Genomic DNA, 25628 nt, shown 5'->3' on the forward strand with positions numbered 1-25628 from the left:
CACCGGTCTTCAATTTCGTGTTTCGAGAGTAAAAAAACTCTTGAAACCCTCAACGTTGAATTCCCCCTCAGTCGGATTGTACGGTTCATGGAAACGAAGTAAGTACTTCTGCTCACCCCGAGGAGAATGTTGTTTGTGTTCGATGTTGCTTGCGTTAGTCGCACGTAGCGACGAAAACAGCTTAACTTTCATAGTGCTGTCGCATGCGGACTCATCTAACGCAGAGAGCCGACATTATAGTTTTGGGAGCAGTCACACGGTTGTGACATTACTATAAGAATATGCGATCCTTTGTGTCGACTTTATGTGTCTTTGGGTGGTCCAAAGCGGAGATAGGGCTTAACTGTGGTGTTTCCCAAGCAAGCCTCTACCATTTGTTTTTCGAAATCTCCGGCATTCTTAGAAAAAGATATTATGGCGCGTTAGTGAGAAAATCAGAGGCACGTGTTGCACAACATTATGGGTTTAACATTGAATTAGATACTATGAGGAAATAATGGGCTTAGTAGCTATTTGCACAAAAACACCTTACTTTTTGCGCCTTTGAATACATACTTACGAATGTGAAATGACAGCGCATTGAAATCTCTTTGACAAGCACATATAACCCCCAGTAAAGAAATAAAGTCTCTTGTGAACTAGATAAAAAAAATTGGCACCCGCGCTTTGATCAGTGACTGTGTACGGGGTTAAAATGTGTTTTGCGTAAAGGCTCTCAGTTAGTTGTGCTTAAAAGAGCTTCAAAAGAGAACTAGAGAATGGCTCCGTATTTCACCGTTTGTAATAATTCAGCGCATGACCCCACTGAGCGCAGTTCATGCGATCACCTATTCTACGGGTCACAGATCATCGCGCGGTAAATACCCAATCAGACAAAAAAACAAATTTATTTATTTAGGAAAGACGGCATACGGAAAAGGCCTTGTGGTAATTCGTGTTTATTTTTAGTTTGCTCTTTCAGTCAGTTTTTCTTAATGGCTGCTGGAGATCCACTCCGCTATTGTTTCTCATTATTTCTGGGCACAGCGCCTATCCTGGATTTAAACTGCAGCGTCGGTTTCAGACAAAGTTGGTCCAGCCGTGAAACAGCGTGCATCAGCGTAATGTGTAACAGCGCTGGCCTTATGAGGTTGAATTTCCCTGCAAAGTGCAACAGAAGCGCATCCCACGCAGGAGCACAACTGTGATTGAGGGAGAATTAAGCGAACGACACAATTGAGTAATGGAAGGAGTGGCGAAATGGCTCGTGTTATCGTGGCCAAAAAGTTACAGGGAGAGGCTAGAACACCGACTGAGAAGACTCACAAAATCAGACTGGTAGAATGAATCCGGGAAATGTTATGCAGGGGTATGGTTTTACAACAAGAATAGGCACAAGTACAGCAACCCGTGAACACATTCTGTACGCACAAGTGATGAAAATGGCATTTGTGCCAGCGAACCACAAATGCGTGCCGAGTTTATTGCCACACACGTATCAAGCCGCACAACCACAGTTTGCGCTACCACTTGCCTAAAGAGGGCGAGGATCAAGCGCCATTTTTTAAACGCGTCATAGCGGTTAATGCAACTTGGGCCTGTGTAATGGCAGTTAGGGGCCCCCACACACGCAAAAGCACAGACGCGAACGACTGCGACGGAACTGGCGCATATAAGCAGTACCGACCAGGCTTTGGTTCATAGTGGTCATTCGCAGACTATTTCGATACACTGTGCGTCCATGTTTTTTTTTTTTTTTTAATGTCAGAAAACGTTACGCCGCGGATGTTAAGGCAGATAAATTTTATAAATTGAGGGCCCGGTGCAAGTCGACAAGGGGTTAGAGATTCGGCCTTCTTACAAGCGGGCGTAGAAGGGAGGGCGAGCAGGTCAGGGGCCAGACTCTCGAGATGCTATTCCCTGCTCTCCCTGCTCTCCCTGCTTCGTAACGCTGAGATCTGATGAGCGTGCGCTTAGCATTACTCGGCTTCGGCAAGTGCCCCAAAAAACGAAACGGAGAAAAAAGAAACTTTTCTGCAATCTGGCTCCAGCTAACAAAGTCCACGCTCAGAAGGAGAGTACAAGGTTATCTGTGCAACATCACCCCTAAGCAGAATGCAACTCATCCCGCGTTGCCCTGGCCCCAGTAGGGCGCAGGGGACATATTTGTTTTCTATGTGTCTTCCAGTCAGGGCAATGTTTCTTCTTGCCACATGCACGTGTCTGGAAGGAGCACGCGGAGGCTGTCAAATTAATTATGCGGCGTAAATGCACCCGTCTTTCTTTCGCCTACTGATAACAGTTCAAGCTAATACACAGAAAAGAAGTTCAGACACTAGGCGGCAGAGAATGGTCTGGCTCATGTTTATGGATAGCCTCTGCATTCATTCGCATGCATCGACCGACTTTAGCGGGACGGGTCGTATATAATCCCACCGAATATTACACGCCCTCACGAGGGGCGGTGCTTGCACGCATTTAGGCCGCAGTTGCCTTCTACAGTACTGACTTAAGCAGCGCTTGACGTACGTATATTTTAAAAGTACAAAAATATGTTCTTTACTAATTCTGAAAGAGTTCAGGCAAACTTCAAACAACTTTATTTAAGCATTTGGTTGCGTATGACGACTTATGCAAGTCATAATGACTGCTTCTGTTGCCTCACAGACCCTTCTCACCTTTATAGGTGAATAGTATTCATTAGGAAAGAAGCGTACGTTTGGTTTGTGTTTTACCACCTAGCCAACCTTAAATCAAACACACAAACAAACAAACAAACAGACAAGCAAATAAACAAACAATCAAACAAACAAACAAACAGACAAACAAACAAACAAACAAACAGACAGACAGACAGACAGACAGACAGACAGACAGACAGACAGACAAGCAAACGAAAGAAAAAACGAACAAACAAGCAAACAAAAAGCTAATAAGCTAGCAGGCAAGCAAGCAAGCAAGAAGGCAAACAAACATACAAACAAACACAAATAAAATGAGCCAAATTTAACCACTGCTTAGCGGGTTGAAGCTATGCGAGAGAATCTGGCTCCTTGCATACGTTTTAAATGAGTCGTGTCCCCCCCCCCCCCAGAGAGAGAGAGAGAGAGAGAGAGAGAGAGAGAGAGAGAGAGAGAGAGAGAGAGAGAGAGAGAGAGAGAGGGGGGGGGGGGAGAGGGAGTTCTTACGTTGTTATACATCCGAACATGCGTGATGCGCCAGACAAGCGGGCTTGTGCAGTTCAACGCTATTTCCGATACTCGCGAGCTCTACGCCAACGAGCTGCTTGCACCAGTGTAGCGGTATATTAGAACACGAGTCACTTCATTTCCACTCACAGAAAGCTGGTTATAGTATATCTGATGCGTCTCCAGTGATACTATTTCTGTTGCCCTGCACCAGGAGCCCCAGCTCAGGCCTGCAACCTGGTGCTTAGAAGTCATGTTTAGAGTGCTTGTGTTTGTTCCTTGTTTGTATGTAACTTTTACACGCATTCCTTATTTGTGTGGAAGGTCGCGAACTGGGTTATGATGAACATAATTTTAAAGCTTTCGATGCTGATTAAAAAAAAATTCCCCCGCATTTCCCCGAGGGGGAGAATGTGAAAGTGCGAATGCACGGTTGTCGGCCCGCTTGCGGCGCTTGCGCTCGGCCCCCGCAGCCCAACGCCTCGCCGCCTTCTCTTCCATCTCTTCCATTGGGTTTGTAGTATCACGTGTACACCACGCAGTTATCAAGCCGCTATCACGCCGCTGAGTCGCCAACGCACGCCGCTGACGACGTAGTTTGAATGCGTTAAAGATATAAGGCGCGTCTAACACTGATATCACCGTCGCGGCCGTGGCTTGGTCGGTAGCGCGTCGCGCTGCGGCCCGCAAAGTCCTCGGAAATGAAACCTGGCGCCGGATGCTGTTTTTTCTTTAAAGAGCACTGCGGACGCCGCCGCCGACGCCGGCGGTGGATGGTTTGGGGTCGCTTATAAAGAGCATTCGCTCTTAAAACAGGATGCCGGAGTGACTAGAGCGTTAATAAGCCGCTCTATTGGCCTCGGTTTCCGAGCTGGCAGCGTAAGAACCTTCTCATTCCTGGAATGATAGCAAGCCGGCCACGCATGGCCTACAGGCCCTGCATACGAACCCAGGCAGACGTTTTTACGCGAATGAGGGCACAGTGGGTGTGGCAGAGCTCAACAGAGAGGCTTCAGAGGGAGTGCATCGCTACCCTGTAAAGAATGCAGCACCGCGCGGCGACCAGTGCTGCGTTTAAGCATTAAGCAGATGCGGGCGCGCGCGTCTGTTGCCCCGCGGAACAGCAACGAAAATGCGGACGTCCCTGTAAAGGATGCACCACCGCACGTACCCCAGGACTGCGGTGAAGCAAAATGTTTAGTAAGCTTTGCGGAGGTGTTGGCTCCGCTGGCAGAAATACGTGATGCAACGCCGCTGTAACGGGCCTGTTCTTAGATCTACCCTGTATTCTCTTCCCGGCATATTCACGCGATGATACACCATCGCTTGATTAGCATTTGCAGGGGACAAAGAACACGGACAAAGACAAGTGTGCCCGTACTCTGAAGCCTCTGCAAGAGCAAACGAATGTGGGAAAACGAGTGATAGTGATCTTTCAAGCCAGTGATCTTGAAGAAAGCCTTTGACAGTCATGAATTTGTAACTGGCTGTTGAATGAATAAAACGTTATCATTAATGCTATAACAAAAGAAGAACCGTGATGGCAGCACGCACTGCGATTGCGCAAAGGGGAGTGCAGCGATGGTCTGATGTGCGGCTCGGTGCGCGGGTGTTTGTGTGTATGTATGTGTACGTCCGCCATGATCAGCAACAGCGCGAAAGAAGGAAGAATTACCGCGTGGATAAGAGAAACTATTACAGGGACTGAAAGAAAACGCACTGACGCGCACACGTCAAAGAAAACAAGCAAGATTCATTTTGGCACTATTAGTGACCCCTTGCAGAAATCGGAATGAGTGTGTCTCATCATTTTTGTTTGCATCGTGTTTAAGATGTAGATTAATCCTCTTGCTGACATTGCAGTGAGCATACTGAGAGATGCGGAAAAGATGAGCGATGGGCTTGGACGCGATATAAGGTGCTTTGGGAGAGTATCGATAACGGATCCCAAGAAATTAGAGCTACGTTGGTTTCTGATTCAATTTCAAGACATAATCTAACAGTGGCCAGTGCAATATGCCTCTGCTGTGATTGTTGCCACAGTTACAGTGTGGCTGTGGTTAAGAAACACACTTTGTTTTAAATAATTCCTTGCACAAAAACAAGCACCTGTTTGGAGTAAACTTATTTGAATAAAGAGTAATAGGTTTTTCAGAGTTAATAACATCCAATAATTTGGCTATCTGCGTGTTTGCAGTGAAATATTTCTTTTAATATGCTAAACAAATGACCGTGATGTACCTTAAGAGCGGAAAACATACTACAGTTGGACAATTATTCTGAAGCCAATAATGGGCTGTATGGCTTCCAGAATGAGCAAAAAATGCTTCGAAAGTAGACACCACTTAGCAATCGGGGACTAGATTTTTTATATTTGTACCCCTTCATGCATTTTTACATTCCACAAAATATTAGAAAAGCTACAGAAAAGAGAACAAGCCCTGTTGATACCGCTTTTGAAGAATTGATAAGACATGTGAGCCTCTAACACAAATCACACTCAAACTTGCGTTATAAATTCTACTTTAAAATAGAGCTTCACAGAGAAAAGGACAAAACATTGCAAACTTTCAGCCCTCAGTCTACGAAGGCGTTGCAGTGCTAGCAACATCACGTTCGCGATGTGACCGGTATGACCAGAGGGGTGCCATCTGGTCATATTCATGATCAAACGGTAGGCATAATGATTCGGAATTATTTTTAAATGAAAATTCAGCACACCAATCGCCTATGTTTCGCAAATAGCGAAAACTTTTCGGCCAGTGACCTTAAACCGTCCTTATGACGACCTTGAGCTGGTGTACTTGCCTGCGCGGCTACATGAGGTCACGTGATGTTTAGAGCCATGTTGGTTACATCACTATTGGCACCAGCAGATGGTGTTCACTGGTCAGCTTAAGGTTAGCTTCCACCATGAAGTTAGCTTGTTTGCACTTCTTCACGCTCCTCAAGCAAGCCTAGAATAATATCTTAGATCCAGAATACAGCGCAGAAAAAACACACAGAAGGGACATACGCAGTGCTGATGTATTCTTCTTGTGTTTTCTTGTTCTTGTGTATACGTTTTCCGCCGTGTAGTCTATGTTAAGTTGAACCAACTAGCTCAAACTTCGACATCCTAGCTGGCAAAAAGGGGAGAAGTGACCAGGAAGAACGACAGGGGACAGCGCTGTCCTGTTGCCGTTCCTTATCCCGTTCCCGTATCTCGCTAGCTAATATGCCGTATTACCGCAAACGCTCAAGTTCAAACGTTTTTATGTCTTTCCGCCTCTATCCTCCATGCACACTTCTGACTGGCCGAACGTCTACGGCGGCTGCACTTAAGTAAATCTACATTTAGCTCTTGGCCAATCCCTTCCATCCACTAGGACAAGTACTAATCAGCAGCGACAGCCGGGAGCGTCACACGAACAGCTCACGAAGCCCTTGCATCGAAGTCCTTGAGGACGACGATGATACTGGCAGTAATTTCTGCTAACCAAGGATACAGAATAAGCCAAGAGTGTCGCCGCCAACGGAGTGCGGGAACTGGGTGAGCCGAATGCTGATTTCTGTTGCGTACTCTTACGCCACTTACTTTCTGTGCCTGAGTTACAGACGCTTACATTTTTAACCCTTACGTGTTGAGAAGCTGTGAAAAGGGAGGGGGTGATGTGTAACGAGTACGAGATGGGGTTAGTGCAATATTTTGAAGGCGCGTGCGTATTGGTTTGAAGATTTCAAGGTACTCGTCGCTGTCGCGCCGCAAAGAAGGCATACCGCGCGCGCAGCCGAGATTCCGTAAAGCGGGGAAGCGAGAGAGAGAGAGAGAGAGAGAGAGAGAGAGAGAGAGGAGAGAGAGAGAGAGAGAGAGAGAGAGAGAGAGAGAGAGAGAGAGAGAGAGAGAGAGAGAGAGAGAGAGAGAGAGAGAGAGAGAGAGAGAGAGAGAAAAGAGTGCTGAACACTCGCAGTGTTATTTTGACCGACAGTGTCAGTTATTATTTGGCAGAGCGAATTCCTTAAGACATTTGTTTTTAGTGAAATAGGTTTAAGATGTGTGGTTTGGGACATTTAGTTGCGTTTTAAAATATCCATATATGGTCCAGAAGCGGCGTAGCTGGACTGCGGGCCAGCGGACTCCCTGCGAGCGTTCGTTAAAGATGGCGCTATACGAGACGCGATGCACCAACTGTAGAACCCGCGTTTCGCCCTATCCCATGAGGTGAGGAGGAAAGGCGGGTTCTACAGGCGGTGCGTGGCGCCTCGTTAGCGATGCAGACTCGCACGACCGCTGCACGGAGCTCTTGAACCGCAACGCCGGCCAGTCGAGACAGAAACATCTTCAGCCTCAGGAGGACGCCAGGCGGCGTTAACATATAATGAGCCTCCTATGTGTTCGGCTTCACTTGAAGGCATAGCGGCACGTAAACAACCAACGCAAAGAAACAGCGTAAATTATAAAAGAAAGAGAATACAGCTTTGGCCGTGCTATTGAATTTGATTCCTTCAGATCTTTGCTGCTGAAGCTTTATACCAGAAAAAACAACAACAACAAAACAACAAAGACCGATCGGAAGAGAGTGCCTTCTAGTACACGGTTTTGTTGACTGACTCGGGTGTGTGGCAACACGGGAAACCCCTTGCGGCACTCTTGGCGGCTTGGGGTGAAAAAAAAAGGCCTAGAGTTTTAATGGTTAATGAATGAGCCCTTGTGCAAAGTTTATCAGGCCGCTGTTCCCCGTCGAATTCAGCTGATACCGCCGACGACAAAATAGCATCTTGAACACCAACAAGAAGTGGCCTCAAGGTTCTGAACGAAGGCGCCCGTTAAAGAAGACTTCCTCTGGTGCCTCCCAGGCGGGAAGCGTACGCAAAAAAATAGTAGCTCTTTTCTTTGCTCGTTCCGCTATTGCTACCGCCACCGCCGCTCTATTCTTTGCTGGCGTACAGTTTGAGCAGGAGGGCTGGCGCTCACGAAGAAAACAGTTTCAGCACTAATGGACTTGCATTGCCAGAAGAGGGAGATAAAAACAGCACAAAAGCCCGGGGGGGAGGCTTCAGTTGCACAAAGACAGAGTTTTCATGCTGTGATTTATGAAGTTCTCCAGATTCCCGGTATGCAAAGCGCCTCCCCCTGCGCGCATGCGGGAGCCATAGAAAAATGTTCCGTTTGACCTCGAATTCGCGATCGTGCGACTTTTCTCACTTTCCGCACATGCTTTAAGAGGGCAAAAGGAGGCACGGTCAAAAATGTGTATGCCGCATTTGAAGTCTAAATATGGGGTCCCAGAATCTAACCAGCACAAAAGCACGGGGCATAAGACTCGCTGGTTAGAAAGGATATTTTCGAGCGAGAAAATCTGCTTAAAATCTCGTAGGATACGTTACTTTTTCGCCACGGTCCTGTGCTACGCTATATTGAAAAGCACTATTCCCTCAATATGAGACGAATGTTCGGAAAAAGCCATCGTTTTTATACGAAATGTATTGCGAAGTTTAACGGGGGAGAGGGGGGGGGGCGGAGTTCTTCCCCGCAACGTAACATGTCACAGTTCGGCTGCGTGTCGTAAAGAGGGTGTGAGGTAAAAAGCTCGTTCCTAAAAAGAGGCATATGTGAGGTGGAAATCTCGTTGTGACGACGACGACGACAACGTGGCCGAAACATGCCCTCACAGTGCTCGTGGCGTGAATGCGGGCTGCGGGGGTTGCCCTCAGTGTGTTTGCGGCGGGGAAAAAGAAGCGGCAAGCCACACGAGGGAATGACGTGGGCCAATGGGAAGTGGCCACAAGCAAGGAGCTGGGGAGGCCATGCTGGAACGGGAGGAGAAGGCCGGGAGGAGTGGACGGGGCAGGCTCGAGGAGCGCCACGTCCGGGTGGAAGACTCGAAGCTCGTCGGGATTTTGGGACCCCAGCTCGAGAAGGGTCTACCTCGCTTTGGCATCCTGGAGCCGAGGTGTGACTCCTGACTCGAGGAGGCGCGCAACGTTGGCGTGCTCGGCACTTGGACGACCCGCTCCCTGATGCCCGTCGTCGACCGGCAGTGGCCAATTGCCTCCAGCCCACTGCCACAGGGCGCCCGATCTTTTGCGGGTGCCGAGTAGACCGTTGTATATTGTATACGAGGACAACGGTGCATCCTCCTCGTCGACGTTCCGGCACGCGCGACGACTTCATGGTAACCCGCGACGCCTCGCTTCACATCATCGCTAGAACCCACGACGCTCTGCGGACAACGCCTCATCGCGTTCTTTAGGTTTGGTATGCCTTAGGGTTGTGTATGTGTCAGTTAACTTTGAGCTGTAATTGCCTGCCGTGTGTGTGTTGGTTCAATAATGTTTCTTTGTGCTGTTGCCAAGCGCCCTCGCCGGGTTATTGGCACTGTGGCAAGTCCCAGTCACCACTGAATACCCGAAAAAAGAACATGCGGGGTTTCCCTCCCTCACAGAGGGCTGCACAAGCATCATGCCACTAGAAACGCGTAAAACAACCAATTCAAGAACTCTACAACAGCACTGTAGCGCAATTCTTCTAGTTTCATATGGTCAAGCTGCGGCCGCAAACGCAGCAAAGTGTTTCGGATGCGCCCCTCTAAAGCGAAGTCACTGCTTTTGCTGGCCTATCATCCGGAGGGAGAGACAGATGAATGTAGAGGCGCCATAATTTCGCGAATATAAAGCTTCAGCGCTCTGGGACGCTACAAACTGAAATTGAAAACAAAAAAAAAAACAAAAAAAGAAACTCCCGCAAATGCATATTTCCACATCGTAACTTGGGCATGCACCGAGTGCTAGTGCCATGGCACTCTGCTATCCCGCATGACGTGACGCATTCAATTACCTGTTTCGCGGAAGCATGTTTGATTCAAGCAAAAAAAAAGAATGATAAAGAGAAATGACAATGTACCCGGGGAGGTATATGTCGCGGGGCCACTTGGTCGTTAGTTTTGTGACTGGTTGTCGTTTTCCAATCTTTTCTGGTAAGTTTGCAGAGAGCCCACGAAGAATGGTTTTTGGTAGGATAGTTTTTATGTTAGAAGGAACGACGGAATAGGTTCTCGAGGAGTGCAAACCAATTATATGTCGAGCCTCACCATCATGGTGCCCCAAGGCATGTTTGGCCTTGCAAGGCCACTGGAATTTGTTTGCTAGGCTATTTACTTCGCTCAGGCAGAAGAATTGCCGCCGGTGAACGCTCGGTCCGCCGGTAAACACTACAGTTTAGAAGCACAGCTCGTAGACAACGCAATTCGTTTTCCTTTCTTGCATAAAGTTTCCTAGTTCATAACTGCGCACGGCCCACTCCGTTGCAACACGCGCAGAATAGAGGCAAATATTTTCCCGTGTGATGCAACCACATTGGTGCTTACGCCGGTCACCGTTCGAAGCCGCAAAAACAATGTAGCCAGCCTCTTTCGTAGCACCGTAATCGCATATTCTGTAAACTCGCACAAGATGAAACTTGGCCTATCGCTATCTTTTTTACTTTCAGAATTCCTGCATGCCGACAGTTACAATGCTGTTTTCGTATTAGAACGTCCGTCAGAGGATGGTTTTTCACTGGTGGGCGATTCAAGGTCACGGATATGCAACATTCAGCCCATCGGCAGGGTTTGTGCAGCCTCCAGCCCTATTCTAAAAAGAAAAAAAAAATTACGCCTGTGCTTCGAGCGCTACTCGAGAGCGGGTAGGTCAGGTAAGGCTGTTTCTAAACACCATGAATACCTTTTTTTTTGTTACGAATAAACTGCTGCAGCTAGGTAGCGTTATGCTTTACGTGGAAGGAGAAATTACGTGTTGAAGCGATTCTCCTGCTTTCCAATAAAAATAACATAGCCGACGAAACTACGGAACTAACCATGCTCATAAGATTTTTTTTACGTTTCCAGGATTAAGAAACATGTGGCAGTAATTGGAGCAGGGTTTGGTTGCAGAACGAAGCATATTCCCAAAAGAAAAAAAGAGATGATGTTTATTCTCTCTCTGACCTCAAACTACAATAAAAATTTACCAATATAATTACAAATGGCAGCATCCTGTCGTTCATTTTATTAGCCTATTTTACTATTTTTTCGCGGTTACAATATTTTCCTCAATAATGCGATCATCCAAAACGAAGTTGCAAGGACGTATTATGTGTGAAGCCCCCTGAAGAAGCTTAAAACCTTGCCAACAGTTCTGGAATGTTATTTTTTGAGGGGAGGGGGTGTCTTGAAGTGAAACGCATTGCTCAATTGCTTGTCTTCGTCGATCACATGAATGGTAACTTGTAACTTCGCAATAACGAGGGAGAAATAAAACTATTGCCCGATGCAACAACGTACCGCGAGAGATCAGTTAAAAAATATGCTTTCAAGGAAAACGTTTCGGGTGTAAGCACTGACAGAACAAAAAAATTCCCGCGCCTTCCCGCGAGGGGAACACGAGTAAATGCAGAGCATTGGGGGTCGTTAACGCCGCGTAAAGTCGCGTTAGGTTAAGTAGTTGGGTCGTAGTTGCGTTGATGTTGGTTTGGGGTAGAGAGAGGAGAGTAAAGTCGCGTTAGGGTGGAGCGAGCGTCAACCAAGGAAGGAAGGAGCAACGCAGTGACTGAAGCACGAGCGACCGCTAGCCGCTTTATATTTGCAGCGCGCGCAGTAGAGGGAGAGCAGTACGGAGGGGAGAGCGCGCATGCGCAAGCAGCGCGCGCCCTTCCACGCCCCACCGCGCTGCTATCACGCACCTGTTACGCCGAGACCGCGACGGAGCGAACGGGCTGACTACGACGCATGCGCGCGCCAGCTGCTGTTGAGAGAGAGGATGGAAGGAGGAGAGGCGCACCTGCTGCGGACGCGGAGCTGTGGACGCCGTCCGATGCAGGAAGAGGCGGGGCTAAGAAATGCTCTGCATTTAAAAAACCTTTATGAAGGCAACAGTGGAGCTTGTCTTCAAACCTTAATTTACATCGAATTGAAGAAACACAAAGACGTGGCGCGCAAGAAATGGCTTTCCCCCGCTAAATTTAGGTGTTAAAGCACGCCGGCTGGCGTCTTGTAAATTCTTGGGCCTGTCTCGCTTTGCTGAAGAAAGATGTGTTCACTTTACCACCGTGCGAGAAGGCCGTACACAAACCGAAGCTCGTATATGAGCGGAGGTCATAGAGAGTACGGTACACGTGGTAATTAAAAAAAAGCCTAATGCGCTCATCACAAACGTACAACTGTATATCAAACACTTGGAGTTTCTTTTAATTAAACATACGCGCTTTTCATCTTACCACCTGAGAGAGAGATGTAATAGCGAAATACTATGCGGCTCCCTGTCATACGGAAATGCTGTGGCATATCGTTACTGCAGTATATTTGAAATATTAGTGAATTGGCATGGAGTTATTTTGCGTAAGCGATACGATGTTTCTACAAAAACCGCACCCGCAGCTTGAATTTTCGTTACGAGTAACGGAAATTCAAACTACGGGTGCAGTTGCAATGCAAAACCACGCGCATAGCAAACGGTACGGGGAGCCTCGCATTCTTTTTCGGCGCTGTCTTGCAAACTGCTACGCATCGCTACGCGAACACTTTCGAGCGAGCGGCAGGACGCCTCCGTGTTGCTTCGCAGCCATTTTATCGCACAGCTTCCAAGTGAGAGGTGCATTGAGCGCGTGTTTCGCTATCCTGGCCCCACCGAGGCACTGTCACGGCCGCGTATACGCCTTCGCCGGATACGCACGCAGAGACGAGGCACAATTGAGGCTCTCCTCATCTCCTCCTCTCCTTGTCGTCCCAATGACTTTCGCAAATAAAACAAATAGCCCTGGCACAGGTTTTCTTCATGCTTGTTAATTCCCCCTAATTTTATTGCAAGCATCGCCGCTCTAAGCTGCGGAAGGGTGGCCACCTTCAACCTTCCTGCAGGCTGACACCCTTCTTGCAGGTTTTCGCCTGCAACCTGCAAGTCTTCTCCCTTCTTTACAAATGTATATTTGTGCTGACTACATTTGACGTTGGGCTTCTGGACGGCAATGGACTTAAGTGCAAAAATCGCTTCAGCTGAGGTTTGAAGTAAAAGCAGCCTTTTAAACAGGAAGCGGCACGCATGTATGGTAGGAAAAATCAGCTGTGCTTCCATCCAGTCGAAAGGGATTATAATATTTCCAGCTCATAGTAACGTCGGCCCGGCGTCTATGATGGGCATCTACCGCTTCCTTGGCATTCATTAGGCTGGTTTCTCTTTTGATGCGAGCACATCCAGTAGCATGAGGAACCGGTCACCGCATCGTGAACTTGCTTAGGTGTGTAGCTGGGTCAAAGTGGAGAAGCGCGTGAGACTCAACGCGTGCGGCTCACTACTCAAACTACATGTTGCCCTGGTGTGCCAAGTCATTGAGCTATAATTGCCGGTGCTTCATGCATTATGAAATCTCAATGAAGGCCTACTTTGTAATCTGTTAACTCTAGAGTTTTCTCATTAAACCTTGGGCACCCTGGTAATATAGGGAGTGAAAAAGCGGGTTTTACGTACTCAGGGTGCTACGTACTCAGGAGACAAAAACACTCCTAAAGGGACCATGCAGACAAAACGCAAGTTTGGTTCATCTGAAAAATTTTCTCGTTATTATCACACTGACACTACTTTTAACGTAAAATTCGTTCAAACAAGCTACATAATTAGAAAAAAAGGGAATGGCCATACGACCCACTAGCTCATTTCCCGCAACAGAACCTGTGATGTCATATGCCTAGCTTTGCGATTGGCTGAGGCCGGCAAAAGCAAACGCAAATTAGGCAGAGCTTATAAGCTTGCCGAACAAGCTATTTGCGCTTAAATTTAGGGCACATTCTTTTTATAGCAGTAAGAATGGTGTCGTAAACAGTGGAAGTTACGAAAGTGCACGTAAACACAGAAGTACCGTTGCGTACTGCTGTACTGGGCGCACTATGCTTGTTTTAGCTGCACAACACTGCGGCGCTTTGGGGTTGTCTCAGACGACACTGGCCGATTGACGTAAGCGACGGTGTCTTACGTGACCATATTCGTCAAGCGAACACCATGTTTCACGAAACAATTATTTTCTACCTTAACATAAACAAGGCAGGTGCAAATACAGTTGAAAACAAAGCAAAGGAAGAAAACGGCGACTGAACTGCTGACTCCAATCGCTTATGCACGCACTGCCCAAGGACTTCATGTCAATATTCACGGGTAGCAAGGAAGCGGAATCTTTTCAGCACACTGCTTTAATGGTAACTACCGGCACTGTCATTTTATATAATCGACATCTGCGGACTGCTTGACATCGTAGATGCAGAGAGATACGTTGCTATAGTGAAGTCAACAGTTGTTTTGCTGCATTTGTATTGCATCGCACCACTGCTGAATGCGGATCAGTAGATTCCGCCAGTTTAGCCAATCCGACTGTGATGTCAAAATATAACCTGCCACTCGAGTGCGTCTTTCGTAGTTTGAACGTAGTTAGAACAGGTCCTTTCCAGTGGAAAAAAAATACATGTCCTGGGCACCGCCTAAACACAGAAGAGCATGCTCTTAACGCGCCAACCACCCGCCGTGGTGGCTCAGTGGCTGAGGCGTTGTGCTGCTCAGCCCAAGGGACGCCAATTGGATCCTGTAGCCGCAACGATTGTTTTTCTGAAGGGACAGTTTCGTCGAAATTTTGGCGCGTTTAAATGATTCCCGGGTGGTCTAAGTTAATGCGTAGTCCTCAACTGCGGCGCTGCTTCTGGCCCAGGCGGCAGTTTCGGTGCGTTAAGCTCATAAATGTTAATTTCTAAGCCATTAATTGGCTATTTAAATCAAACTAAGCTCATATATCCTTTGTAGTTTTTCAAGCAGAAAGTAGTTGTACAGTTATGTAAAGTAACTTTTCGGATTTCAGGTTGCACTTCGTGTTATAGTCAGTTTTGGCATCGTATTCTGTGATCTGGATGACTATACTTGGATATGTGTTATCAGGAAAGCCGTGCCATAATGTCTCATTAGTCACATATCGTTGTAACGCAATCTTTTATACGCTTTTAGTATTCTTTACGGTTTTTCTGGTGTTTAGGTGCTGGGTTTTGTTGTTGTTGTTCTGATATTGCGCTTGCGCCCTTTGTGCGGACATAGCGTGGACACTGAGGATTGTGTCCCGTGCTGTATTAACAGGGGTGTTTATGACTGTTTGTGTGGTTTTTTTCTGGACATTGTGTGGACGTTAAGGACATTGATCCGTTTGTTGACTGTTTTAAACGGAAAGCTGGCTCAGTGGGAGCCTATCTTTCCAGCTTCTTTTTGCAGCTAATAAGAGAGAATAACAAATCACCCTAAAATTGTCGATGTTTATTTAGGGCAAGGTAACTTAAATTGTATTGCGATGAAAAAGCAACGAGAAGCAGGCTCACCTCCGGTCCCACGTCAGACAGGCTGACGCTGGACACGAATTCGCGCAGAAAGTTGTCCAACTCCCGTCCTTCGATGAAGCCGTTTCCTGAAAGAGAGAAAGAAAAGATTGCTCACTGCGGCAGCGAGACAAGAGGGGCAGCTGCACTGAGAGTTGAGCCTGAGATCAAAGCTGATGGCTGCCAGTAGTTTTGCTTTCATTCCCATTCAAATTCAAGGTGAGAACAGCCGGCTGGTAGTATCGGGAAGCACAGCGGGAGAACAATGGCCGGGAAATTAAAGTGCGACAAACATTTCAATATCCCGGACTCAGCGAGGGGCGCCAGGTTTTTTCGCGGGCGAGCGGTTTTTGTGTTTCCTACGGGGTGCTGCCGGTCACATGACGAAAACGTTGTTCACACGATAGAACCTATCTCGTTCCCGTAGACTTGCGCGGATCTCTGGTGTCGAAAATCAGTTTTTAATCTACCTGTGCGTGGACTGCCTCCTGCAGTAGGTCGGGACAGCTGCTTCAATATTGACGCCAAAACAGGATTTAGCGCCTGTCGTGTCTTGAGATCGTTCTGGCGGAGCGCAGCATCCTCTGTCATGCCCCAGATTTATTTTATTTCTAACAGCTAGTATACCCCGCCTCTCGAAGAATCTTCCGATGCTGTATCTTGTTTACATCTAAATCGCGATTCAGCTGCGCAGTTATAATATACGTGTTCACCCTTTTCGGACATTCTACGAGGGTCCCGACGACTTCATATTGCTGCGAACGGACTTGCTTGCTTTTACACAATTCAACAAGCTGCTTACCACCATAGCGAAGATTGACCTCATAAATACACATGTCAAACGTGCCTTAGTAACGACATCAGCACAGGTTGACATCTTAAGTTATAATAAAATCGTAAGTCTGTTGTGCGTGTAAGAAGTTTTCAAGGTCCGATAATATATTTCTTCTTTCCAATTTTTTTACATCAGATTTTCAGCGGCAACTTTCTGGTTTGCACACAATATTTTGACGCATTGCTGCACGTCGGTAACTCTCTTTTGAACGAACTCGGCAGTAAGTAAAGTAGAGATAGGTAGACAGTCTACGACTACACATGAAAACGGCAGCAAAAGTAACTTTGTAGATAGTTAAATGACAAATACTCCTAAATACAACAAATTGTAACGATCAATCTGTCATTAATTTTCTGCTCCTCAACGTAATTTTTTTTTTCAGAACGCACTCAAACGTCAAAAGACTTCGCCTTTTTTTTTCCTTGTGAAGTTCGTAACAGTTCATGCGAATCCCTCGTTGTTATTGTTTTGCTTTTGCGAAGGTAGAGCGGGCGCCACTGTATGACACAACTTTTAAGCGCGTTTGGGTGCCGAGCTATAGCTCACGAGTTCACCCTGGTGTCCACGCTTGCGCAAGAGCGTGGTTTTTATCGTTAGGGAGGAAGACAAAAAAGCGTGAATAAAAATACAGTGGCGAGGAAGGGTCCATTAGGCCACGGAGGGCGAAAGTTCTGACGCTTCATATAACGCGTCTCGTGGCTCTAGGTTTGGTGGACACCTCAGCGCCTGATGGCGGCTGACCCCGTTTTCTCCGCCAACGTGATGTATGGTGTAGCAGCCTGAAAATTTCCGCAGCCAAAAGGCGTGCGAGGAACGTCACAATCTTGGTCGGCTTCTCATGCGGCGGTGGGATCAGCGGCGCTCCCTGCTTTCACCAGGCTTTCGGCCTTCCGGCACGCACCCCTTGCGCGACCAAGGCCTCAGCGTTAATTTGCATCGGCAAGAGACCGCAAGGCGCAGTCCAGCCAGCAAAGTTGGCATATAATTCTAGATAAAAAAAAAATCGTCTCCACAGTTTAGTGCAGTTCCATCTGCGACAGCGGTGAAAGCATAGTGGGCATGCGTCGGGAGAAATGGCAGCAACCTGAATATAGGCGTGAAAATTCCTCGTTTAAATTAATTGCTGGCGCTAGCTTCTGCCTGCGTCGCGTTCGTTTACGGTTGGATGTAATGATGTCCTTCCGAAGACGCTTGCTGAGTACCGCTGATATCCACGGCTTCAGCGGACGACTAGCGCCCATGAAAAGTCGCTCTATGAGCCTAGTAACGCTCTCGCGTTAGTATTGTTCACTCGAATACGTAAAACTTTTCCATCATGAAGGATCAGCCGATGCGACCCGCCGCGGTGGCTCAGTGGCTAAGGCGTTGTGCTGCTGAGCACAAGGTCGCGGGTTCGATTCCCGGCCGCGGCGGCCACTTTTCTGATGGAGGCGAAAAGCAAAAACGCCCGTGTGTACGAGATTTCGGCGCACGTTAAAAATCCCCAGGTGGCCCAAATTAATCGGGAGCCCTCCACTACGGCACGCCTCATCGCCTGCGTTGCGTCGGCGCGTTAAACACTACAATCAATCAATCAATCAATCCATCAGCCGATGCGATCAGTGTATACAGCCGACACCGCAGCTTCGTTCAGGCGCGGCGCACCGAAAGCATAGACTCGGCGAAGACCCATGGCTGAAATATTTCGGCCGAAGGGAACAATCCTAACAAACCCTTCGACCAGTTCGCTAAACTTTTCAGCCTCATGGCGGCCCTACAGGCTGCGTGTCGGCTCGTATGGAGTGAACTAGAACGCATCATACTTTTTGTTCAATACAGGCGCGAACTACGCGGGCAGCATCTACCTTGATTCATCAAAATACTTTCAAATGCAAGTTTTTCTTAGCTTTTTCATGCTTCAAACTACATCATCGTAAGTAAGAGAAGACATTCACCAGCCGGACTAACGTCTTCTGGAAAATACTGCGATAACTGTTGTGCCGACGGCGTGACCGGGTGGCAGTGTCTCGACGTGATGCGATTCTGCGTTGAGCGAAATAAGAGGCCGAAGATTGCATTTACCAGAGCTCGGGGGTGCTGCCAAACTGTATCCAGCGTATAGGTGTGGCCTAATCTGGCCAGCATATTTTTGGCCACACGTGTACCTTGCGTACCGGGTGTGCATCCCGGCGGCCGCCCAACACATGCAGAAGCTCACAGGGATACTAAAGACTAGGTAACATTTTGTTTTAACGGAAAAATTATACGCTTCGTAGCTCTCTGGGCTTTCTTTTGACGACCAATGAAGCAATTGTTTGCTGACAAATAAATAATTCAAACTGGCATTTCTCTCTCCCGGTTCCCTTCCATTTTTTAGGGACGCTGAAGAGCACGTCACAAAGTGGCCTGAGCAAGCCGGGGTCCTATTTTCGATTTCACTCGAACATCACCGTGTCACCTTTCCGAATGTCTGTTCTCATTGGCTTTCAACTTTGTCGCAGAAATTGGAACCGCTTCGAAGAGGGGTTGTTTTTGACGCCGTCTTGGTATGGCGGTGCCGAGACATCAAACCCCGCCTTGTGTAGGCGGGTCCGTGGGACGTGCTGCGTCTGGACGCAGGTTTAGAAAATACATGAGCAATTTCTAACTGCACTTGTCGGCCGTCTCATTTGAAGCCGTCTAATATTCTCTGATTTTGCCACTGGTTGTCGCATATAGTATGCGCTCGTGGTAAGTGGGTACGGCAGGCTCTCGCGTTCCCCCGCATACATGTACCTTTTCATTTCGCTTGCCGGCAAGGCGAAACATTTTGACGAATTGGAAACTGAAACAAAACCTAGCGCTTGGGTTAAAGGCCAACTGCACTCAAATTTTCGACAACGTAAAAATAATGTCACCTAACAGTTCATATAAAAAGGGTGCGAAATGCAAAATATTGCGCTTCAAACATCAACGCGCGCGACGGAAACAGCTCGCGACATTCGCGTTTTCGGAACCGAAACTGAATAGAAAAGGCGGCCATAGCAGCGGCCGGACGTGACGTACGTGAGGGAACGGAAGCGACCGCCCCAGAGCCGGCGGCCGCTCAGAGCCGCCTTCAAATGCACGTGGTAGCGCCGCGTTTCGCTTTTTTATTTCCACAGAAGAACTTCCACTAACGTTTGCCCATGATAATGGAGTTGGGCGCAATTCCGGCATCCCGTTGCTATCAATCGAGATGAAGTAGACCACCCGACAGTAATTTTTTCCATCATAATAACTGCCGGAATGGCAATTTCTGGCATTGCAAGTAAAAAACGGACCCTGATTTACGAAGCTATTTGCTCGTATACGATATCGAAAAGCAGCTTTTATTATAGCGACCCCTCGGCTATCACGTCGCCCTCTCTGAAGGGAACAAATCGCACGCGGACGGAGATAAATCACTATTTCTACTATACATTACATACAAACAGCTTCGTGAATATCGGCCCAGTATTTTTTTCCCCTGTGTGCACATCGAGAATCGAATTATAAAAGGGATCTGAAACTATAAGCCCGCCTCCAGAGCTAAATGACGCACTAAAACACGAAAACACTTCCTATCTACCGCTGTTTTCTACTTTAACCAGAGACAGGTACTGTTGAAAACGTTTTACTTTCAAATAAACTAAATCTAACGCTCAAAGTAAATACTTCACTTGGGAATCGAACAAAATATAATCTATAGTTTAGGAGAGGAGCAGTTTAGTTTTCGCACTCCCCAAATACGATGGCCAATATTTGTGCGGGTGTATTTGTTACTACGAGAAAGGCTGATTCTGGTTCAATTAGCTAGCGAGACAAAAGTCGCACAAATGTTTATAGCCGCGTGTACAAGAACTCTATTTGGGTCGTAAAACTTTTGGAAATGTCTAAAGGATAGAGGTGGCGTTGGGCCAGCCCAAATGCGGCCAATATTGGACGCGAAAGTGCAAGTTGTCAATTATTTATAATATATCTTTTTTTTTTCTGTGGTAAATGCAATAGGAATGACAAATGTAAGGCAAGTTCTCCTTTCGCGCTATTTTTTTCTTTGAGTAAAAATATTATTTTCAAGTAAAAAGAGTTTTGCTAACTCCAACACGTTCGCAAGCGCCTGAATAGGTTTAGGCTTCTAATCTTTTTTTTTTTTTTTTTGCATTGAGAAAAATGGAGGATATTACTGCCTATGCGATTAGTTTAAACATTTGATGCCGACGCCGGCACAGCGCGATGGTGTATAGCACAGAAACCCCCGGCGAACGCATCATTGCGCCCGGCGGAGTGCCCTGCAAGTCGCCGGAGAAGCGCGAGCTTCACGGGACAGGTTCCCCAACCTCCGTCACAGGCCGCTCGGAACTTGTTACGGCGACTCTCCGCCAGGTGCAAACGTCGGCTGCTCGGAGGTACTTCGAACGGCGGTACCTAGCGCTCTTTGTGATTACGAAGCTAAGGATTTCGCCATGGTGATTTTAAGAGCATAGACTACTTATTTGGACAAAAAAAAGTTTGAGTGCAGTTGGCCTTTAAGCACCCTATGTGATAATGTTTGCTGGCTGTGGTTTGTGTTTAAAAAACAACACATGACGAGCAAAAGCTACCGCATACAATTATTTCATATTTACACGACTCTGCTGCCTGAGTGTTTGTTTCAGAAAAAAACGCTCAGGAAGCTCCACCAATTCCGCGCTTCGCCATTCACGATTCGCGATGGCACAAAATGTAGTGTGGGAAAGTGTATGGGGTGGCTATACCTGTATTCACGCTTCCGGCATTTTCTGCATTAGTAATCAACTGTTAACAATTCCTGCTGCGAGGGGTTTGTTTGTATTCCCGACACTCTAATCTATCCATATAGGACAACTTACTTCTATACTTTATCTGTCCCTTTGGTCACCTTTCAGAATGAGGTGTATTCGAAGTCCAGTCATGTTACAGCGGTACTATCATATAAGTAATATTTCCACGATGCAGGCACAGGGGAGACGGTGCGTATTAACGTGGTGCGTATTAATTTGTATTACGCCACTTACTCGATATTCTGAGTCTGGGGCAAACAGTTGAGACTTCAGCATAAAAAAATGGGTAATATATCAGTTATGTAGAGAGAAATACAGTCTATTAACTGGTTGGACTTGTTCGCATTGAACAATTGACATTCAATGAACACTTTTATTCGACTTCATCATTTCGCTTTGCGTATAATCGAGTTAGTGAACTGGTCCCCGCAAATAGTTCACGATAGAGTAGTCAGGCCAGGTGAAAAGAGGTAGACGTTAACTTTTGCGATGCAATGCTGCGGGTACCAGACCTGCCCTTCGCGCGTTAACGGCTTTCGTTTTTTTTTTTTTAGGTGGAAGTTTTCGCATTTTGAAAATGGTAAGAGTGGTCATCGACCAGTACGACAAAGAATATTTTGCTTGCCATGCTTTTTAGAAGAAGGGACAGTAATGTTTCTTTCCCGCCTTCACAAGAGCGCAATGCAAATATTGATGTTCTTATTTATACGGCGCATGGGAAACCCCGCATACGCACGACACGCTTCTGCAGATGCCCCAAACTTGAACAGCGTCCGAAAAAGCAACACGGAATATTTCCTCTAGAGTGAAACTGCTCGCTCCATGAGAAATTTTTCACCTGACGCGGACAACGCGCGCACGCACACGCAAGAACAGAGCGGCACGCTTCTGAATATTTTGTGGCCTGAAAAAAAAAAAAAAAAGGAAAAGAAACGTTGTTCAACATTTTTAGTTTTTCTTTTGCCCTTTGCTAATTATATACGTAACTCATTTTTAACATTGCAGAAATCCTGTCAAGGATGTTCATTTTTAAATAATATCGTTGTATTTAACTGCCAGCTTATTTGACGCCTCAAAAGAAAACATGCCGTAGCTGGTACTAAAAACACAACATAAAGGCACTTGAACTTCGGAGAACCAAAGGTACATTTCAACAAATAACCTCTTCGTTTCTTCAAAATGTCCACTAGTTCCTGAACCTGCGCATAACAGCTTATCGGCGAACTTTGAATAGGTTGCTCGTGAGAGCTGGCCAAGGTAACGGTGAAAACAAGGAAACAAAAATCAGACATTGCGAACACCCCCGCGGCTGATTTATGCACGTTATTTTTGCTGAGAAGGTGTTCCGGGTTGATGTTTAGGCATACGAAGTCCCTAGCGTCCACAATGTTTGAGTGTGAGGTTTTAGAGTATTCGAACACACTTCTGTTCCTTACCACCTGTGTGACATATGTCTGGAAGGCAGGAAGAGGAAAGCTATAACACCAGGCTGCAAGAAATGCGGTCGCGCTAATCTTCCTGCTAACCTTAATCACGAGCGAGATTCACATCTAGCAAATTTAAAATATTTTCACCAACCCCCATATAGACGTCTCAAAATAAATTACTGGAAGTACTTCTCTTTCTCAATGTCTCACGTATCACACCACAAACGCACGTACGGCCGAACAGGTACACTTGTTGCTGGGCTAAATTTCAGCACTTGTTTCTCTGCTCGAAATAATGAATGAAACCAGTTGGGCCCAGCAATCACCGACAGTGGCTCGTCACACTGTTTTTCTTGTCTGTTGTGTTATGAGTGCGCTAGTTTCCTAACCTCGGGGCTTAGTGGACGAGAAGGGAGTAGAGGCCAAAATGCAGGAAGCCGCATGTAATCCAGTAAGGCGCGGTGGGCAGGACTGTGAAGCCACCGATGGCAGTGTTCCAATTCCAGGCCTGCCATCAGTCGTCGTCGCATATTTTATTCGGAGGTCGTAGGTTCCATGGCATGTCCATATTAGATGGCGAAGGTAAAAGCACGTTGGTCATGAAACAGACCGGCGGTCGTCTCCTTTCCATCCGCATCTGTGGGCAGACGTAATGGCGACCCCTGGCCCGATCTTCCGTAGTGCAACTCCATAAAGCCGGGTGAGGTCCCGGGAGAAAGAGGCCGAACACGGCGGTATAAGGGCTCGCGTTCGGCATCGGAGGTCCATCTTGTCAGGCAGTCGGGTTGCGGGCGCTGACGGGGCCGGGAAGTCACGCGCCAGAGCAGTTGATTGGACAGGGTCTTTCCCGATCGTGTTGATTGATTGATTGTAGGGTTTAACGCGCCGACGCAACGCAGGCGATGAGGCGTGCCGTAGTGGAGGGCTCCGGATTAATTATGACCACCCGAGGATCTTTAACGTGCGCCGAAATCTCGTACACACGGGCGTTTTTGCTTTTCGCCTCCATCAGAAAAGCGGCAGCGGCGGCCGGGAATCGAACCTGCGACCTCGTGCTCAGCGGCACAACGCCTTAGCCCCTTAGCCACCGCGGCGGGTGCCGATCGTGTTGGTGAGCGCTGTAAAAACATTCCCGAATGCACTGATGGATTCTTTGTTTTTGAAATTAGAAAGGTTAGTTGGTGTTTCTAAGTGTCGTAAGGAGGCTCACTGCTTGTTATGACGAAATTGTGGATATTGGGAGGGTAGAAAACGTACTTGCTCATTTTAGTGTTTCTACATCATTCTACATATTCATTGTACCTTTAGTACTTGCGTTAATCGTTAACAGTGTAGTTATTTATGTTATATTCTGATTTATTTTTCATATAATTTTGCTATGGGTTTAATGTCTGGCGTGTAGAACAGACAAATAAATCAATGTTGAAACAAGGGAATGTTGTCGTACACTCTCGGATTTGAAAACTTCTTCGTTGATGACCACGGAAGCCCTCGGTGTCAGAGCACATCGTTAGCGGCGTGAACGGTATAGGCGCCGCTAAATGTCCTGCTTGACCTAACCAGCGAAATAACAGAATAAATGTGAGACCATTTATTATTTGCCTGCCCTACTGCCCTGCCCGTTCGTGAAAAACTTCAAATGGGATGGTCGTCGGAGGCGGAAACGCTGCGGGTGTCACTTATCAGTCGACAACTAAGTGTGAAGCCGGAGAATATCACTCCGTAAAATGGGGGCCAAGTTTCAACTTTAATATCGAAAATGCGAAGTCGCGCTTGTCTTCCGATTCATGGAGGGATAGGATATTTAAAAGGCAGATGTTACCCAGGCCCTCCTTGAACAGCGACTCGTCAAAAATGCTGCCGTACGGCGTAGTATTGATTGATTGTAGGGTTTAACGCGACGACGCAACGCAGGCGATGAGGCGCGCCATAGTGGAGGACTCCGGATTAATTTTGACCACCTGGGGATCTTTAACGTGCACCGAAATTTCGTACACACGGGCATTTTTGCTTTTCGCCTCCATCAGAAAGCGGCTGTACGGCCGGGATTCGAACCCGCGACCTCGTGCTCAGCAGCGCAACGCCTTAGCCACTGAGCCACCGCGGCGGGTACGGCATAGTAGCGCGAATAAAAATACTGCGCAAGCAAATGGGCACCAGGATTCGCTTATCTAAGAGAGGATATTAATATACTCACTGCGTGCGCAACTGCTACCCCGCTTACGGTACTTTGGAATCGCCGAAGGATGCGGCCACTTTTTCTTCCGTGTGCCGGTATAAGCTGGACGACAAGTAGCGCGACGGCAAGCGAGCCGCCGCGTGCGAAGTGCGCGTTCTGGCGGCGAAGACGTGCGCCGCATGTCAACCTTATTTCCTCCCCTGTACGGTCCGCGCTGCGCCAGTATTGTGTGGAGGGAACCCGTTCGAGCCCGGCGCCGTGCTTTGATTCCGCGGCCCGGTGTTTTGTTCGCTGGTCTCGACCGAGCGAACCCTCGGATCCTTTATAATCTGCACCGCTGTCGCAAATCTGTCTCACAAAAAGGGAACCGCGTGCTACGGCAGAACCGTTGCGATACGCGAGCGTGACTCTGTGCGAAAAGCTCGGCTTCCGCGTTTTTTACCTTTAAGACCCTTTGTTCGATACCCCTCGCGAAATTTTTAATGGTTGCCCGTAGGACCGAAGAGCTTTCTTTCACACGTTCGGGGTTTGATTTTTTCTTTTTACCCCGATGCTCGAAGAAATTTTATTACAGGTCGGCCGAATGCGTGACCGGATAGCAGTGCCTCGACGTGATGTGCTTCTATGTCGAGTGGAATAATAAGACCCCGAAGATTCCATTTCCGTGAGCTCCGCGTTCGATTCTTATCATTTCAGAAGGGGATAACATTTCTGTGCTGTTTGTATTCTGTTCTTTATTAATGTAGCGGCGACAAAGAACAGGTCGCGGAAAGGATTATGAACAGTACCTGGAAAGGAAGCTTACCCTGAAAAGCTATCGGGCGAGGCTTCAGTGTCATGAAGGAAAAAAAAATACTGGAAGAACACGGGTATACAGGCAACGAATCGC

The 25628-nt window shown here is 47.4% G+C and overlaps 1 protein-coding gene across 1 annotated transcript in view; it reads right to left on the reverse strand.

Moving 5' to 3' along the window:
* Cbp53e (Calbindin 53E) overlaps positions 1-25628 on the reverse strand; it is a 289448-nt gene that overhangs the window by 86129 nt on the left and 177691 nt on the right. Inside the window, exon 2 of the mRNA XM_077691776.1 lies at positions 15524-15609. Within this exon, the coding sequence (XP_077547902.1) occupies positions 15524-15609 (86 nt within the window). The remainder of the gene's footprint in view (positions 1-15523; positions 15610-25628) is intronic.

Source organism: Haemaphysalis longicornis, unplaced genomic scaffold (genome assembly GCF_048455015.1).
Source record: "Haemaphysalis longicornis isolate Haplotype H1 unplaced genomic scaffold, Haemaphysalis longicornis Haplotype H1 scaffold_1, whole genome shotgun sequence".
Classification (NCBI taxonomy): domain Eukaryota; kingdom Metazoa; phylum Arthropoda; class Arachnida; order Ixodida; family Ixodidae; genus Haemaphysalis; species Haemaphysalis longicornis.